This window comes from Pristiophorus japonicus, chromosome 11, assembly GCF_044704955.1.
Source record: "Pristiophorus japonicus isolate sPriJap1 chromosome 11, sPriJap1.hap1, whole genome shotgun sequence".
In the NCBI taxonomy this organism is placed as follows: domain Eukaryota; kingdom Metazoa; phylum Chordata; class Chondrichthyes; family Pristiophoridae; genus Pristiophorus; species Pristiophorus japonicus.
In genome coordinates, this window is record NC_091987.1 from 82,666,973 (window position 1) to 82,685,308 (window position 18,336).

At 42.8% G+C, this 18,336-nt stretch overlaps 1 protein-coding gene across 3 annotated transcripts in view; it reads right to left on the minus strand.

The window, feature by feature from the left end:
* LOC139276118 (E3 ubiquitin-protein ligase DZIP3-like) overlaps window positions 1-18,336 on the minus strand; it is a 182,319-nt gene that overhangs the window by 91,974 nt on the left and 72,009 nt on the right. For all 3 annotated transcript variants that reach the window (XM_070893630.1, XM_070893628.1, XM_070893629.1), the window contains exons 11-12: window positions 18,191-18,258; window positions 2,969-3,045 (exon numbers count right to left, since the gene is read on the minus strand). In XM_070893630.1, the coding sequence (XP_070749731.1) occupies window positions 2,969-3,045; window positions 18,191-18,258 (145 nt within the window). The remainder of the gene's footprint in view (window positions 1-2,968; window positions 3,046-18,190; window positions 18,259-18,336) is intronic.

The following is an 18,336-nucleotide window of genomic DNA, read 5'->3' on the forward strand; positions in this document are numbered from 1 at the left end:
CTCTAGCCAAGCTGTTCTAGTACAGCTACAACACTGGCATCGATCCAACAATGTGGAAAACTGCCTAGGTATGTTCTGTCCACAAAAAGCAGTTCAAGTCCAATCCGGTCAATTACCGCCCCATCAGTCTATTCTCAATCAGCAGCAAAGTGATGGAAGGTGTCAGCAACAGTGCTATCAAACGGCACTTACTAATAACCTGCTCACCGATGCTCAGTTTGGTTTCCGCCAGGACCACTCGGCTCCAGATCTCATTACAGCCTTGGTCCAAACATGGACAAGAGAGCTGAATTCCAGAGGTGAGGCGAGAGTGATTGCCCTTGACAACAAAGCAGCAGTTGAATGAGTGTGGCATAAAGGAGTCCTAGTAAAATTTTAGTCAATGAGAATCAAGGGCAAAACTCGCCACTGGCTGGAGTCATACCTAGCACAAAGTAAGGTGGTTGTGGTGGTTGGAGGTCATTCACCCCAGCCCCTGTACATCGCTGCAGGAGTTCCTCAGGGCGATGTCCTAGGCCCAACCATCTTCAGCTGCTTCATCAATGACCTTCCCTCCATCATAAGGTCAGAGGTGGGGTTCTTTGCTGATGATTGCACAGTGTTCAGTGCCATTTGCAACTCCTCAGATAATGAAGCAGTCCATGCCCGCATGCAGCAAGACCTGGATGACACTCAGGCTTGGGCTGATAAGTGGCAAGTAATATTCGCGCCACACAAGTGCCAGACAATGACTATCTCCAACAAGCGAGAGTCTAACCAACGCCTCTTGACATTCAATGGCATTACCATCACTGAATCCCCCACCATCAACATCCTGGGGGTCACCATTGACCAAAAATTTAACTGGACCAGCCACATAAATACTGTGGCAACAAGAGCAGGTCAGAGTTTGGGAATTCTGTGGCGAGTGTCTCACCTCCTGACTCCCCAAAGCCTTTCCATTATCTACAAGGCACAAGTCAGGAGTGTGATGGAAGACTCTCCACTTGCCTGGAAGAGTGCAGCTCCAACAACACTCAAGATGCTCGATACCATCCAGAACAAAGCAGCCCGCTTGATTGGCACTTCATCCACCACCTTAAACATTCACCATCTCCACCACCGTACTGTGGCTGCAGTGTGCACCATCTACAAGATGCACTGCAACAACTCGCTAAGGCGGCTTCGGCAGCACCTCCCAATCCCGCGACCACTACAGCCTAGAAGGACAAGGGCAGCAGGTGCATGGAAGCACCATCACCTGCATGTTCTCCTCCAAGTCACACGCCATCCTGACTTAATAACACAGTAGTGATTTTAAATTTTATAGCAGAAACAATGATCTTGTTTCTTTACTGGTAGTAAAATCATAATATTTCTGTCTCCCTTACCTTTTTTTTTTAAATCGTTCCTGGGATGTGGGCATCACTGGCAAGGCCATCATTTATTGTCTATCTTTCCTTCATCGTCGCTGGGGAGTACCTTCACCACACGGACCACAACGATTCAAGAAGGCGGCTCACCTCCACCTTCTCAAGAGCAATAAGGGATGGGCAATAAATGCTGGCCTTGCCAGTAATGCCCACATCCCAGGAACGATTTAAAAAAAAAAAGGTAAGGGAGACAGAAATATTATGATTTTACTACCAGTAAAGAAACAATATCATTGTTTCTGCTATAAAATTTAAAATCACTGCTGTGTTATTAAATCACACTTCGATCACGGAAAGCCCAAGGTAATCAAACTACTTATATTATCACCGACTGAATATCCATCACCCTAAAAACATGCTAACTATGACAAATCATTTCATGTCCAAATTATAACTGTGACAAAATCAGTAAGGAAGCTGAATAGATCATTAGCAGTGACTGCTTTAACTGTAATGATAGTGAAAGTTAAAATTTAACCTTTGCTTTTTTTTTCAGGTAATAACTTTGTTCTCCTGAATGCATAATATTCTTGTTGCTATATTTTCCCTTGTAGTTGAAGAGTTTGGTGCTGCAGCAAAATAGAGACTTGAATATAAGTGCAATGCTGAGTATTGACTATATTGAGCATACTCTCTACACTAATTTGTTCTTGCTATATAGTCTAATCCAGCTTTATTAGATTATCTCAGACCAGTTCTTTTTCAGATGGTATTTCTCCAAAAGCAGATACTCCATTACAGACTGTTCATGCTGCTAATGGGGAAAGGATCCGGGAAAGGGGGGGGGGGGCGGGGGGAGGCAGAAGTGGGAAAGAGAGAGGCTCACAAATGAGCTCTACTGGTCACACTCGACACTTAACAATGAGTTACATTTGCAATTTAATCAGAGTTTGAAACAAGTACAAAGGCAAAATCAATTATTTGCTGCTTCCTTCAATATTTTTCTGGTAGCTTTTGTAACCTGTCTTTTTTGTTTCAGCTGAGAGATATGTATGGCGTTTCAGTTTTATGCTACAGAGTTGGCAGAGTTCATCCACACTCCTTAATAAGAATGAAGCACATTACAAGTTATATGTAGGTAATTCCCTCTCACCTCGCAGAATGGGTAAGCTCTACATCTGTTAGTAATCATCTGACTGTCTCAACCTGTAGCGGAATCAGGAGCACTGGGTTTAAAGTTTATTGGTTCACACGATGTTGACTATAGCATGTTTTTTCTGATATTCTTCATGGGACAATACACTTAATGAGCATAATACGTGACTTAGTTTAACAATGTGTGGTGTCATTGAATGGTAGAACATGAGATAGCAGCTGTGGTTCAACACACACTGAGTTCCTAACCGTACAAAAGTGGGTAGGTACCTCCTTATCCAGTAGCAGCAGAGACTTAGTCATCTTGATTGTACATAAGCACCTGAAGGTCTGCACATTCCACAGGCTTGTCAGATTTGAAATATTGAAATCAATGCCATAAACGTTATAAGTTGAAAGACTGTGGTACCAATCATTCTCATATGTTATATGAATAAAAATAAGGTCAATTTTAGGTTTACCAGTTTCTGTAGCTTCAGACTCCTGTGTTATTTCTTGATTCTGCTCCTCAGGCATTTCACTGCTCTTTGTCTGGGAACTGCAAAAAACACAACAATGGTCAACAAACCAGAAAGCATCACTGAAAACAGAATGACTACTGGCCTATGATTGTCTTCCAACATAATCGCTTAATTATTTTGTGACTGTATTAAAATAATATCAAGTAATAATGATTCACTGTAACAGTGTAACTTTTGTGATAACATTTTAGCACCATAGCTGTTCACCTGTCAACATAAGAACATAAGAAATAGGAGCGGGTGTAAGCCATACGGCCCCTCGAGCCTGCTCCACCATTTAATACGATCATGGCTGATCCGATCATAGACTCAGGTCCACTTCCCTGCCCGCTCCACATAACCCCTTATTCCCTTATCGGTTAAGAAACTGTCTATCTCTGTCTTAAATTTATTCAATGATCCAGCTTCCACAGCTCTCTGGAGCAGAGAATTCTACAGATTTACAACCCTCAGAGAAGAAATTACTCCACATCTCAGTTTTAAATGGGCGGTCCCTTATTCTAAGATTATGCCCCCTAGTTCTAATCTCCCCCATCAGTAGAAACATTCTCTCTGCATCCACCTTGTCAAGCCCCTCATAATCTTATACGTTTCAATAAGATCACTTCTCATTCTTCTGAATTTCCAGGGAGGCTTAACCTACTCAACCTTTTCTCATAAGTCAACCCCCTCATCTCCGGAATCAACCCAGTGTACCTTCTCTGAACTGCCTCCAAAGCAAGTATATCCTTTCGTAAATATGGAAACAAATTTCACGCAGCATTTCAGGTGTGGCCTCACCAATATCCTGTATAACTGTAGCAAGACGTCCCTGCTTTTATACTCCATCCCCTTTGCAATAAAGGCCAAGGTTCCATTGGCCTTCCTGATCACTTGCTGTACCTGCATACTAACCTTTTGTGTATCATGCACCAGGACCCCCAGGTCCCGCTGTACTGCGGCACTTTGCAATTTTTCTCCATTTAAATAATAACTTGTTCTTTGGTTTTTTTCTGCCAAAGTGCATAACCTCACACTTTCCAACATTATACTCCATCTGCCAAATTTCTGCCCACTCACTTAGCCTGTCTATGTCCTTTTGCAGGTTTTTTGTGTCCTCCTCACACATTGCTTTTCCTCCCATCTTTGTATCATTAGCAAACTTGGCTACGTTACACTCCCTCCCTTCATCCAAGTCGTTAATATAGATTGTAAATAATTGGGCACCCCACTAGTTACTGATTGCCAACCCGAGAATGAACCATTTATCCCGACTCTCTGTTTTCTGTTAGTTAGCCAATCCTCTATCCATGCTAATATATTACCCCCAACCCCGTGAGCTTTTATCTTGTGCAGTAACTTTTATGATTAATTTCAAAGAGAAAGCAAAAGAATCAGAAGAGAGCTGTGAAGCCATTGTTGATTTATGTCATCTTTGCATAGTTAGATAGAAAAAGATCTTGACTATATATTCTGTTTCTGTACAAAAAATGATAAACAAAGCATTAGACTATTTTCCTGGACCCCTTACAGTTTTTGCCCTCCAGGTGCGCATTACGTGGAACCAGTGGATAGCACCCAAATTTCCTGATTGGGCAGTCCATTAGTGGGGACTGCACTGGGCAGAGGAAGTGAGACACAGGAAATGTGAGCACTGCTGCAGGCCTTAAATGTATGCTGCAGCTTAAAGAGGCTATGGTATTGGGGCCTTTTGCTGAGATTCAATACTGAGAGCTTTGGAGCACTGTTGGAGCTGCCCAACCATCTGCGTCTAATGTGTGGCAATTTTACTGGCAGATTTTCTTAGTTTGGTGATGCATTCAAAGGATCATCTTCCCACGCCACAATAGGCTGAAATAGCTGTGAGGTAGGCTGGGGGAATCAAAGCACCCTGCTTCGATAACTAAACCACTGAATAGCTGAAAGAGGTGGAGCATGTTCTTTCCAGGTCATGGTCACAAAGTTCTCAGTGGCCCACAAAGCATGGCAGAGAGCAGTAAAAGCTATTAATGACAGCAGTTCTGTTCACAGGACCATGCTCATGCTCCGTGCAGGAAATAATTCAATGAACTCACCAGAAAGGGAAAGGAAAGCCTCACACATCATCTATAATCCTGTATGTAAGCTATCTGGCAATATCATGATCTGATCCCGATAAACTTTAATTTCCTTCTATAATCCATTAGAAACGAAGTCTATTTAAGAAAGGAGGGGGGGTGAAAATGGGGAACTACAGACCAGTTAGCCTGACATCAGTAGTAAGGAAAATGCTACAATACAGGGTGGGCCTCTTCAGTCACGACCCCCCGCCGGGAATGATGCTGGACCAAGGATGTTGCTGGACCAAAGAGTCTCAGACTGGAGAGGTACAACCTGTGTATTATTAAGGACATGGTAATAGGGCACTTAGAAAATAATAATTGGATTGGGCAGCCTCAATATGGGTTTATGAAAGGGAAATCATGTTTGACAAATCTGTTAGAATTTTTTGAGGTTGTAACTAGCAGAATAAATAAAGGGGAACCAGTGGATGTGGTGTATTTGGATTTTCAGAAGGCATTCGATAAGGTGCCACACAAGAGGTTATTAAACAAAATTAGGGCTCATGGGTTTGGGGTAATATACCAGCATGGATTGAGGATCGTTTAATTGACAGAAAACAGAGAGTCGGAATAAACGGGTAATTTTCGGGTTGGTAGGCTGTAACTAGTGGGGTACTGCAAGGTTCAGTATTTGGGTCTCAGCTATTCACAATCTACATCAATGATTTGGATGAGGGGACCAAATGTAATAAATTCATTGCTGATGATACAAAGCTAAGTGGGAATGTAAGTTGTGAGGAGAATGCAAAGAAGCTTCAAAGGTATATAGGCAGGCTAAGTGAGTGGGCATGAACATGGCAAATGGAATATATGTGGAGAAATGTGAAGTTATCCAATTTGGTAGGAAAAGTAGAAAAGCAGAGTACTTTTAAATGGCGAGAGATTGGAAAATGTTGGTGTTTAGAGGGACCGAGGTGTCCTTGTACATGAATCACTGAAAGTTAACATTCAGGTACAGCGATCGATTAGGAAAGAAAATGGTATGTTGGCCTTTATTACAAGTATAATTTGAGTATAAGAGTAAAGACATCTTACTGCAATTATATAGGGCCTTGATGAGACCTCACTTGCAGTTTTGGTCTTCTCAGCTAAGGAAGGATATACTTGCCATTGAGGGAGTGCAACAAAGGTTCACCCGACTGATTCCTGGGATGGGGATTGTCCTATGAGAAGAGATTCAGTAGACTAGGCCTATATTCTCTAGAGTTTAGAAGAATGAGAGGTGATCTCATTAAAACATATAAAATTCTTACAGGGCTTGACATGGTAGATGCAGGGACGATGTTTCTCCTGGCTGGGGAGTGTAGAAACTGGGTCACAATCTCAGACCAAGGGGTCGGCCATTTAGGACTGTGATGAGGAGAAATTTCTTCACTCAGAGGGTGATGAACCTTTGGAATTCTCCACCCTGGAGGCTCAGTCGTTGTGTATATTTAAGACAGAAATTGATAAGATTTTTGGATATTAAGGAAATCAAGGGATTATGGGGATAGTGCAGGAAAGTGGAATTGAGGTAGATGATCAGCCATGATATTGAAAGGCTGAGCAGGCTCGAGGGGCCGAATGGCCTACGCCTGTTCCTATTTCTTAAGTCATCCTCTCTTGACAAGAATGGATAAGGACAACCTGGTAACGCCATCCTCCAACTACAGCTGCATTGTTCAACCTCACAGTCTTGTAATCCCAAGGGAGATCCCTTTGCATCATTGGGTGGACCACTAGGCCTTAATTCCTCAGTAGCTTTCTGACTCTGTAGGAGAAAGCAGCAGATAGGTGGAGACAGATGACAGCTACCAGGAAGGACTAGCAACACTTCATGAAGGGATTAAATGTGCTGGGGCAGGCAAGGGATGAAGAAGCAGAAGATTTTACCCTGGATCAGGTTTGGTTAAACGCGCCTCTGGTGCTGCCTCACCTTCCTTGTATCCTTCATGCTGATCCCCCTCCACTTCCTTCAGATAACACATATATAGGGGTATCACAAAATGATCCTAGCAGCCTATGAAGTATCTCCCAGCACTCAGATGTTTGCAACAATTATTTCCCCAATAAAGCAAAGCTGGATTTTAGTCAAAATTGGGCAACTCCAAATACCAGATGTGTCCCCAAATACTGCGGTACCTCTTTCTGCTTTTGTAAATGTAACTCACAGAAACACTGTAGCTTCTGCACCTTGTATGCAAGTCTTTCTTGTATTCAAGTGGCCAAATAGCAACTGACCTGCGACTGCCACTAAACAGAGAAACATCATGGGTTGACAAAATTAGAAAAGTTTCAATAAAAGCACTTGTTTTGGTACAGCAATGTGGGTAACGCCAAAAAGCGCAAGAGAGAATTTGGGGTCAGGGCTATGGGAGAAGAGGACCAGCATTGCAGGTCTCTGCGCAAATTTCCAGATTGCTGTGCACTGCCAATAGGCACACTTCGGGCACTGGGACCAAACAAATCAGTCTTACTGTTTCTTGATCATAAATTCATAAGTAAAGTTGAATCAAGAAGCACCACAAGAGGGAACATTCTTCACATTTCAAAGAGATAAATACAATAACAAAGCAACTGGCACATTGGGTGCTCATTATATTGGATTTTCACATCAAACTTGACAGCAGCAGCATAAATTCAGCCACTTCATATTCAGTGAAGCTCTGCCAATGATGTAGTCAGCAGCACTGTGGCTCAAACATTGCAGTTGTCACAACACCCCAAGAAAGAATGCATATCATGATATGCATGTTCGTGGTTGTGAAACTTTGGAATTCTCTGCCCCAGAGGGCTGTGGATGCTCAGTCATTGAGTGTATTCAAGACAGAGATTGATAGATTTTTACACACTAAGGGAATCAAAGAGTATGGCAACAGGACGGGAAAGTGGAGTTGAGGTTGAAGATCAGCCATGATCTTACTGAACAGCGGAGCAGGCTCAAGGGGCCGTATGGCCTATTCCTGCTCCTATTTCTTATGTTGTTATGTATTGACACTGTCCTACCTAGATAAGAACATAAGAAATAGGAGCAGGAGTAGGCCATACGGCCCCTCGAGCCTGCTCCGCCATTTAATACAATCATGGCTGATCCAATCATGGACTCAGGTCCACTTCCCTGCCCGCTCCCCATAACCCCTTATTCCCTTATCGTTTAAGAAACTGTCTATTTCTGTTTTAAATTTATTCAATGTCCCAGCTTCCACAGCTCTCTGAGGCAGCGAATTCCACAGATTTCTCTTCATCTCAGAATTAAATGGGCGGCCCCTTATTCTAAGATTATGCCCCCTAGTTCTAGTCTCCCCCATCAGTGGAAACATCCTCTCTGCATCCACCTGGTCAAACCCCCTCATAGGGCCCAAGTTTCCACAAGAAAAAAAACGGGCGCCCAGCGCCTAAAAAAATCCTCGGTATTCTCCACCTACTTACAGGTCCTCTGGCCCTCGGCGCAGCCAGCACGAGCTGTGGGGGGGGCGGAGCCAGGTCCCTGCGCTGAAAACAGTGCCGGGACCTCTGCACATGCGCGCTACGCAAGTGCAGTAGCTCCAGTCGCCGAACTGTGTGGGAGGGGCCCGAAGCACGCAGCCCCTAGCCCTGGCTGAATGGCCTCACTGGGGCTGCGGGAATAAGGCTCCTCCCACGGCCAGCTCCTGCTTCCCCCCCCGACCCGACACCCGCTCCCCCCCGCCGACCAGATTTCTAAAATAGTCCATTCTCCACCAGTTGCTCCTAAAAATCAGGCGCGAATCATGTGGAAACTTGGGCCCATTATCTTATACGTTTCGATAAGATCACCTCTCATTCCTCTGAATTCCAATGAGTAGAGGCCCAACCTACTCAACCTTTTCTCATAAGTCAACCCCCTCATCTCAGGAATCAACCTAGTGAACCTTCTCTGAACTGCCTCCAAAGCAAGTATATCCTTTCGTAAATATGGAAACCAAAACTGCACGCAGTACTCCAGGTGTGGCCTCACCAATACCCTGTATAACCAGCAAGATTTTCCTGCTTTTATACACCATGCCCTTTGCAATAAAGGCCAAGATTCCATTGGCCTTCCTGATCACTTGCTGTACCTGCATACTATCCTTTTGTGTTTCATGCACAAGTACCCCCAGGTCCTGCTGTACTGTGGCACTTTGCAATCTTTATCCATTTAAATAATAATTTGCTCTTAGATTTTTTCTGCCAAAGTGCATGACCTCGCACTTTCCAACATTATACTCCATCTGCCAAATGTTTGCCCACTCACTTAGCCTGTCTATGTCCTTTTGCAGATTGGTTGTGTCCTCCTCACACATTGCTTTTCCTTCCATCTTTTTATCAGCAGCAAACTTGGCTACGTTACATTCAGACCCTTCTTCCAAGTCGTTAATATAGATTGTAAATAGTTGGGGTCCCAGCACCCCACTAGTTACTGATTGCCAACCCGAGAATGAACCATTTATCCCGACTCTCTGTTTTCTGTTAGTTAGCCAATCCTCTATCCATGCTAATATATTACCCCCAACCCCATGAACTTTTATCTTGTGCAGTAACCTTTTATGTGGCACCTTGTCAAATGCCTTTTGGAAGTCTAAATACACCACATCCACTGGTTCCCCTTTATCCACCCTATTCGTTACATCCTCAAAGAACTCCAGCAAATTTGTCAAACATGACTGCACCTTCATAAATCCATGCTGACTCTGCCTGACCAAATATTGCTTTTCCAAATGTCCTGCTAGTGCTTCTTTAATAATGGACTCCAACATTTTCCCAACCACATATGTTGGGCTAACTGGTCTATAGTTTGCTGCTTTTTGTCTGCCTCCTTTTTTAAATATCTACTTAATAGAGCTAGTCTGATCCCCTTGAGACCAACACTCAAGTGGTTACACACTGGATACTCTGGTTTCCTGCAAAATGTGAAATTCCACTAAGCATGCATAGACATATATGCATATTATATGTCACATTTCTGTGCTTAAGCAGACGTGTGGAATACTATTAGCTTCAAGCACACACCTGATCAGTGATGCTCCAGATTTTGAAGTGCAACTGGAGTGTAACTGTCTATGGATAATATAACCCTGCTTGTGCACTTGAGATAATGGTGCTTAATGAACCTCACTTGCACATTAGTATCTCCCAACATAACAAAAGCAAAAGTTAAAACAAAGCAAAATACTTCGAATGCTGGAATCTGAAATAAAAACAGAAAATGCTGGAAATCTCAGCAGGTCAGGCAGCATCTGTGGAGAGAGAAACAGAGTTAATGTTTCAGGTCGATGACCCTTCGTCAGAACAATCTGTCTGCAAAAGTATGGAATGTTAGATGTGAATTGTTGGTGCACTACAAAATTTGCAACCACAGTATAAAATTAGTTAGGATGCAACTGCTGCCAACGAACCGGAAGTAGTTGCACATGCACAGTCTCAAGTGTTTTTTGGTGGTTCCGATTTGAAAAAACCTATTGGGTGAAACTATGCTGTGAAGTCGTTTGCAGCTATTGTTCGTTGCCCCATGAAAAGGCAGTCGCAATCATGTTGGAAGTGCTTATTTTGTATAGGTTCTGTTTATTTTTTAATTGGGATGAAACTTTATAAAATAACGTGGACACCATGTCATCTGGAGTAAGTTTGGAGGCTCAGTTTGAAAAAAATTGAAAGTGAAATGATCCCAAGTGGTGGGGAAAGGGAACAGGACTGAAACGTCAGGAACAGGGAGCGGAGCTGAAATGTCGGGAACAGGGAGTGGGGCTGAAATGTCGGGAACAGGGCTGAAATGTCGGGAACAGGGAGTGGAGCTGAAATGTCGGGAACAGAGAGTTGGGCTGAAATGTAGGGAACAGAGAGTGGGGCAAGCAGAAACAGCTTCTACACAGCTTCCGGTCATTGAAATCAGCTTCCGGTTTGTTGGCAAGTGTCACTCCGTTTTGGTTAATACAGTGATTTTCAACTGATTTTCATTTATATGAATAATCAGATCAAACAAAATAGAACCCTAAAATGCACATAAGGAGAAATTCAGGGTTGTCACAGTATGATTCTAAATAGAATTTTTCAGAATTTATAAATCAGTAAGTAAAACAAAGATCTGATCACGTATGCAAATTCTTACTGTTCTGAACAATGTGAATAGGCCATGTTCTTTCTGCCAATTTCCCCCCTCTCTCCTATGATTCCACATATGTGAATTTCTCTCCTGTATCTCACCAAGTGGTTACGTGTCACATGTCAGTCTAGCGAGTGAGCATCAATAAACTATTTTATCATAGGAGCATCACAGGTAAGCGATCTCTGTCTTCATCCAACATTTGGAGATGCACTTTCCAGGGGTCAATAGTTAGTGATCAGGAACATCAACTAAGGCTGATATTTTCTCCTCCTTCAACAACAACAACGTGTATTTAAATAGTGCCTTTAATGTAGTAAAATGTCCCAAGGCACTTCAAAGGAGCATTATAAAACAAAATTCAACACTGAGTCACAAAAGGAGAAATTAGGACAGATGGAGTTAGGTTTTAAGGAGGAGAGAAATGTAGAGTCGGACAGCTTTAGGGAGGGAATTCCAGAGCTTAGGGCCTAGGTAACTGAAGGCATGGCCGCCAATGTTGCAAACAGTCTTGTTCAGCCTAAGCCAGTAACCAAAGAGAGGGAGAGAGTCGGTGGATAGGAAATGGAGTTTGCGGCGGGGACAGAAGACAATGGCTTTGGTCTTCTCAATACTTAGTTGGAAGAAATTTCTGCTCATCCAGTTCTAGCTGTTGGTGAAGCAGTGTGATAAATCAGAGATAGTGGAGGGTCAATAAAGGTGGTGGTGAGGTAGAGCTGTATATCATCAGTGTACGTGTCCTAGCCTAGTGGTGCTGAAGCCAACTGCTGCCCAACAGAGATTAGATAACTTAACACAGAATAGGATTAGGACCTGAGGCTTTATGGTCTGTATGATTCAGTTACACATTGCCTTCACCAACTGTGCCATTTTGGGGAACTTCAGCTGTCAGTAAGGCTTAGTGGTAGTACTCTCACCTCCGAGTCAAAAAAGCCCCACTCCGATTTGATCAGAATCTAGGCTGATACTTTGGTGTAGTATTGAGGGAGTGCTGCTGCATTGTCTAGGGTGCTTGATTTTGGATGAGATGTTAAACTGAGACACTGCCTGTCTATTTTGATAGGTTTAAAAGATCTCAACAAACTTTTGTGAAGAAGAGGTGTCCTAACCAACATTTCTCCTTCAACCAACACCAGCAACGGCAGGTTAACTAGTCATTTTTTTCATTGTTGTTTATGGGACTTTGCTGTATGAAAATTGGCTGCCACATTTAACTACATTATAACAGTGACTACATTTCAAAAGTAATTCAACTACTGTGAAGCACTTTGAGATGTCCGAAGTATGTGAAATGAGCCCATGAATGCAAGTTATTTATTTAAAGACCGTTTTCTGCTGAAGATTAACAAAATTAAGAACTGGTTTGAAACTGGACAAGCTACTTCAGTTATAGATCCTTATGGATGGTTAAGGGTGCGTAGTGGTTATAGAGTTGGCCCAGGAGTCCATGTCATGAGTTCAAATCCTCAATGGAACATCAAATATAATAAATATGGTAATTTTTTGGCTGTACAGGTATTGACTTTTGTCCTGTATTAAGTGGTTGACTCTTCATGAGAATAGATAGAAAAAGTCTAAAACTACTGCATATGAAATCTGTATGTATTGTGTTAAATGCTGCAATTCTTCTGATTTGGTCAGGCTAGAAATTCTGAACCAATGTCCAAAGTGTTAAACAAATATAAACTTTTGAGTCTGAATATAAAGCAAATTCTAAAAGAGTAACAGTTTAAAGGAAAATGCTTTGTTTAAAGAAATTGTACAAATATGCAACTTCCAGGAATTGTTTGACAAATCTAATATTTACAGGAAGATGAAATGCAAGAGGTTTACTCCATCTACAGGCAATAAGGCGGAAAACACTTATGTGCACAACTTTTAAATATATACTTTCTAGAATTTCCACTCCATTTTCGGCGGTTTTCTCGGCGGTTCTGCTCGTTTTTGGTGGAAAACCACCCGGCGAAAATTTCCACTCCATTTAAAAAAAAAAGAGTTCTGTTGACATTTTCAAAATATCGCTGGGGAGCGGACCACCGACATGCACCGCTCAAAAAGACACTACTGTCAAGTTTGGGTTCAGGGGTGACCCGTAGGTAAGATTGAAAAAAACGCCCACGAAAAGCAGCCCTGGGCTGGGCGGTAGGTAAGTAGCCCTGCAAAGAAAGGTAAGTTAAAGGTTTTTTTTTATAGGGTTTCTTTTAAATTTTTTTTTACAGCAATTAAGTTAAAAAGGGTCCCGAGAAGGTTTTCTGAATTTTTGTTTTTTGGAAAAAATATTGTGTGTTTTCTCCCCCCTTCCTCGGCCCAACCGCAGCCTCGGTCTAAATTTGAGTAATTACCAACCATTTTGGTTAAGAACCGCTCAATTTGCCCAGGATCGCGGTTAACCACCGAGAATCTACGTGTAAGATCCATTTTCTCGCCAGGGTGAATTTTTTCCATTTTTTATGCAATTTTTCGCCAGCGTTAACTGAAAAATCTTTGCAATCTTTTTGGGCGCCAATCCGTCGATGGCAGGTTTTAGGGAAATTCTACCATTTAGTTTTAAAAATAATTTTGTGCTTGACTGGATCCATTCCTGACCTACTGGCAAACAATGACCACATGGCATACAGCAACAACAACTTGTATTTATATAGCGTTTCTAACCTAGTAAAACATCCCATGGCACTTCGCAGGAGCATTATCAAACAATATTTGACACCAGGCCACATAAGGAGATATTAGAGCAGATGACCAAAAGCTTGGTTGAAGAAGTAGGTTTTAAGGAGCGTCTTAAAGGAAGAAAGCATGGAAGTGAGGCGGAGAGATTTAGGTAGGAAATTCCAGAGCTTAGGGCCTTGGCAGCTGAAAGCATGGCTGCCAATGGCAGAGCCATTAAAATTGAGGATGTTCAAGCTACAACCCTCAAGTAATTACAAACAATAAACCTAAAAAGGTGCACAACATACAAGCCATGAAAGAAACCAACAAAGCAGGTCTAAATCTGAAGTGGGTATGTTTCAGCTTAGGCTCAGTGGGTAGCACACTTGCCTCGGAGTCAGTAGGTTGTGGGCTCAAGTCCCACTCCAGGAACTTGAGCACATAAATCTAGGCTGACACTCCAGTGTAGTACTGAGAGAGTGCTGCATTGTTGAAGGTGCTGTCTTTGGAATGAGATGTTAAACCGAGACTCTGTCTGCTCTCTCAGGTGGACGTAAAAGATCCCATTGCATTATTTCGAGGAAGTGCAGGGGAGTTATCCCCAGTGTTCTGGCTAATATCAATCTCTCAATCAACATAACAAAATAGATTATCTAGTCATTATCACATTGCTGTTTGTGGGAGCTTGCTGTGCACAAATTGGCTGCTGCGTTTCCCACATTACAACAGTGACTAAGGGCTCAATTTTCCCCAATTATCTTGCACTGTTTTTTTTGGAGTAAATAAAAATCTCCAAGTTTCTGCGATTTTTTAGCTTTTCACATTTAAGCAAGTTTGGCCAACGTACATTTTTTCCTAGGACGGCGTATGTGATCACTCCCAAAAAACCTTCTGGGCACTTAAGAAAAAGCAGCGCACGTAAATAAATCAGCGCAGGAAGATGCCATTGTTTATAGGCAAAGATTTGGAGGGAGTCAAGAAGGGCAAGAATATGCATCATAAATCATAAATGTTTAAAAATCAAAAGGGAGAAAATGAAAGTCTAATGCAATTTTTCAAAGTACCACCTCACCACTGAACGTCTCCTCACCGGGCTCGAGGGTCGGCCGGCCGAATCGCATCGCTCCCTCACCTGGACACAGGGGCTCGGCCTCAAAAGAAGCCTGGAGGGGAGCGGGGTAGAAGCCGAACTGAACTACTAACCACTTATATAAGGGATGAGAACCCTTTGGTTATACAGCTGCTTCAAAAGCCGCCCGTGTCCGGGCAAGGGAGCGATTCTGCCGGCCGACGCTCCGACCCTAGAGCCCGGTGAGGAGACGTTCGGTGGTGGGGTTGTACTTTGAAAAAAATCGAAAATTAAAGAATTGCATTAGACTTTGTTGTCCCAAATATCTTCATTGAATGCCTAGCATCAACAAAATGTTGTGTTAATAATGGAACAAATAATGTAAATGATTCCGTTATAATTTAAAATATATTTTATTTCAAAGTTAAACACTTGTTTGTACTTAAATTAACTTTAATAAAAGTATTCTTGTATCAAACTTTGAAGTATTCAGTTAAGATCACTTACAAACTTTAAGATCACTTACAAACTTTTAAACTTGTAAATTTACATCACTTACAAAAAACTTTTAATTTGAGAACAGTTACAGCAGTAACAATAACAACAGTAGCAGCAAAGAAAGGCTGCATCCATCTCTCCTTCACTTTATTCTAAGACCGCCTGCTACGATTGGTCTTGGTAACTCCACCACCCCGCAGGCGCTGGCACAACGTTTCTCGGGTTGGTACCAAGCTTATTCTTTCAAGCATCTCAGGTAATTCGTACTTCTTGATGGGGGGCATGGACAGGCGATAATGTGGAAGGCCCGACTTGGGCCTCTTCAGAGGTTGGTCTGGGGATTGGAGTGGGAGTGGCAGCTGATTTTGTCAATGGCCGCGGGATCTGGGCATGTTCCCTTATTGCAGCAGCTACCTCCAACATTCCCTCCCTCTTGTGCCCCAACAGCGTCTCAACTACCTGTAACATTCCCTCCCTCATGTTCACCGACAGTGTCTCAGCTACCTGCGACATTCCATCACCAATGTGCCCAGTGTTCCCATTTCTCGCTGGAGTGTTGTTATTTCTCCTGACAGTCCTGATACCTCATCACCCACCCCACTGATGGTGTCCAGGAGTGACTGTGTAAGGTCAATGCCCTCCCCACTCATTGCCATCATCTGAGCCACATCTGTTACATCCTGCACTTCGGGAGTGCGTTGTTGAGCTCTCTTTCCCCTCCTCACCCTGGATGAGACTCGCTGCGTTCCACTGGGATCCACAGTCTCGGATTGTGTGAAACCATGAAACGTCCCAACATTCATATCACTCAGGAAAGGGATTGGCACTTCAATGGGCGACACCAGCACCAGCACCTCCTCCATAGTGAGTACAACAGTAGGAGCTTCATCCTCCCCCTCCTCCTCACCCCCATGCTCTTGGTCTGAAAGGTCGGATTGGAAGATGTTCTCCTCTTCAGGCTCGTCTGCGTCTGAATCTTCTTCTGCATCGGCTTCAGCCTCGTCAGGGTTGACCTCAAGTTCTGCAAAATATCACAGAACAGACAAATGGTTAGCAGCAGAGGAGGGGGCAGGGTGGTATGAGTAGGCTCACACAGTGCAGGCAGCAGGCTCACTTGAAGGACCACGATGAATAATAGCACATTGCATCAACTGAAGCATTGCTGATGGAGACATCCCCATGACCCGAAGCATGGCTAGCCCGCGCAGTATTTAACATTTAGCAAAGCCAGACTGTGGAATTTGCAGGACTTACCCTCTCTCTCTCTCTCGAGTGTGGGCCCAGCTTGTGCAGTGGTGGTTGCTTTTCTCCAGGCAGGACCCATCAAAGCAGCAACCCTGTCAGTGGGTACAGATTTGCTGGGCCTCCTCCTGTTTGAGTTCTCTCTCTTTTGTTGTGTGCCACCTTCCTCTGTAAAGATGAAAATATCGCTTTTTAGAGAGGGAGTCTTTTTGTTGGGTAGGACATACAGATGGTCACATTTCAAATGCAATTCCAGTGAATAAATGAAAATATTACTTACACTAACTGCTTAACCAAGGTCCTGCCACATCTTTTTGCACTGGCCTCCGGACCTTGGGGTGGTCACCATTGCACAGTAATCTTGTGAAAGTTGGTTCCAGCGTTTCTTCATTGTTTTGGTGAAACTTTTATTTGACCTCTGCTGGTGTCCAGCTCGTGCCATCAGGCCTCAATTACAGCAATTAGTACTTCCACTTCGCCCTGTGAGAAATTCTTGACCCTTGAGCCACGTTGCATATTGCAGCTCTGATTTTACGTTCTCACACACCACTCAAAATTAAAGTTCTCACACACAACTGGTTCTTCTAAAATGGCTGAAGGCAGATTGGGAGGTGTACTGGGCATGTGCGCCCATAGCAGTCACATAAAAAACGTTTTTTTTTTTACTGCGCATACGCAGAAGGGTGGGGGGGGGGGGCATCCTTTTTTCGACGCAGACATTAGGCTCCACTCTCCGAAGCTAAAGGACAGGCTGTGGGGTGCCAATTTCAAAAATTAGAACAGGGAAACTTTCAAGTTTTTTTTGGAGTAGTCGGGTCCCCAAAAAATGGGCGTAACTCTCTTGAAATATGCCAAAAAACGGCATTGGGGACAATTGAGCCCTATACTCCCAAAGTACTTCATTGGCTGTAAAGTGACTTTGAGACGTCCGGTGGTCGTTAAAGGAGCTATATAAATGCAAGTCTTTCTTTCTTCTTTCACATTAATGCTGCAATTGCAGTGCAGATATGGAATCCAGCACCAGAGCCTGAGCTGGCACTGAAACAAAGTGGAACTAAACTCCCTGAATGAGGGAGTCAGTTTCATTCCTGAGGATGTTTGGATCTTAAAATCCCATGTATACTCTACGAGTTTACTGTTAATGTTAAGTCAATAGCTATATAGTGCAATTGCACTGTTTAATAACAATTCTGTTATCCCCAGAATCTTTCCTCAATAAACACAGTGAAAACCAACACACGCAGTCAGAATTGCCCATCTATTGTTATTTTCCACTTGTCAGGCTCTCACTATGCAATGCAAGTTGAGAAAGTGGCATAATGCGCATCAACTATGCATAGTATCAAGACACCTAGAATTTGTAAAGTGGCTGCAAAACAAGTAACAAGATTTAAAAAAAATGTTTATTACAGTAATAGCATAAAAAGTTGATTTTTAAAGTTCAATACATTTAAAAAGTATGTATGTTCATCATCTGTTTACTGGCTTCTCATGGAAGAAATACATTGTGGAAATATTAAGAGTTCTGAACTACAACGAAAGATTCTTACCTTTTTAATTCTTTGAGCATTTCAGTTTCCTGTGGAAGTGTCTGGGCAGCAGCTTCTGTCTTTTTACCCTATATTAACATAGTAATTATTTTTAACAGCAGTACTTCATTTAAATTTAGACGGATAGAGCATTGTTGATGCTTAAA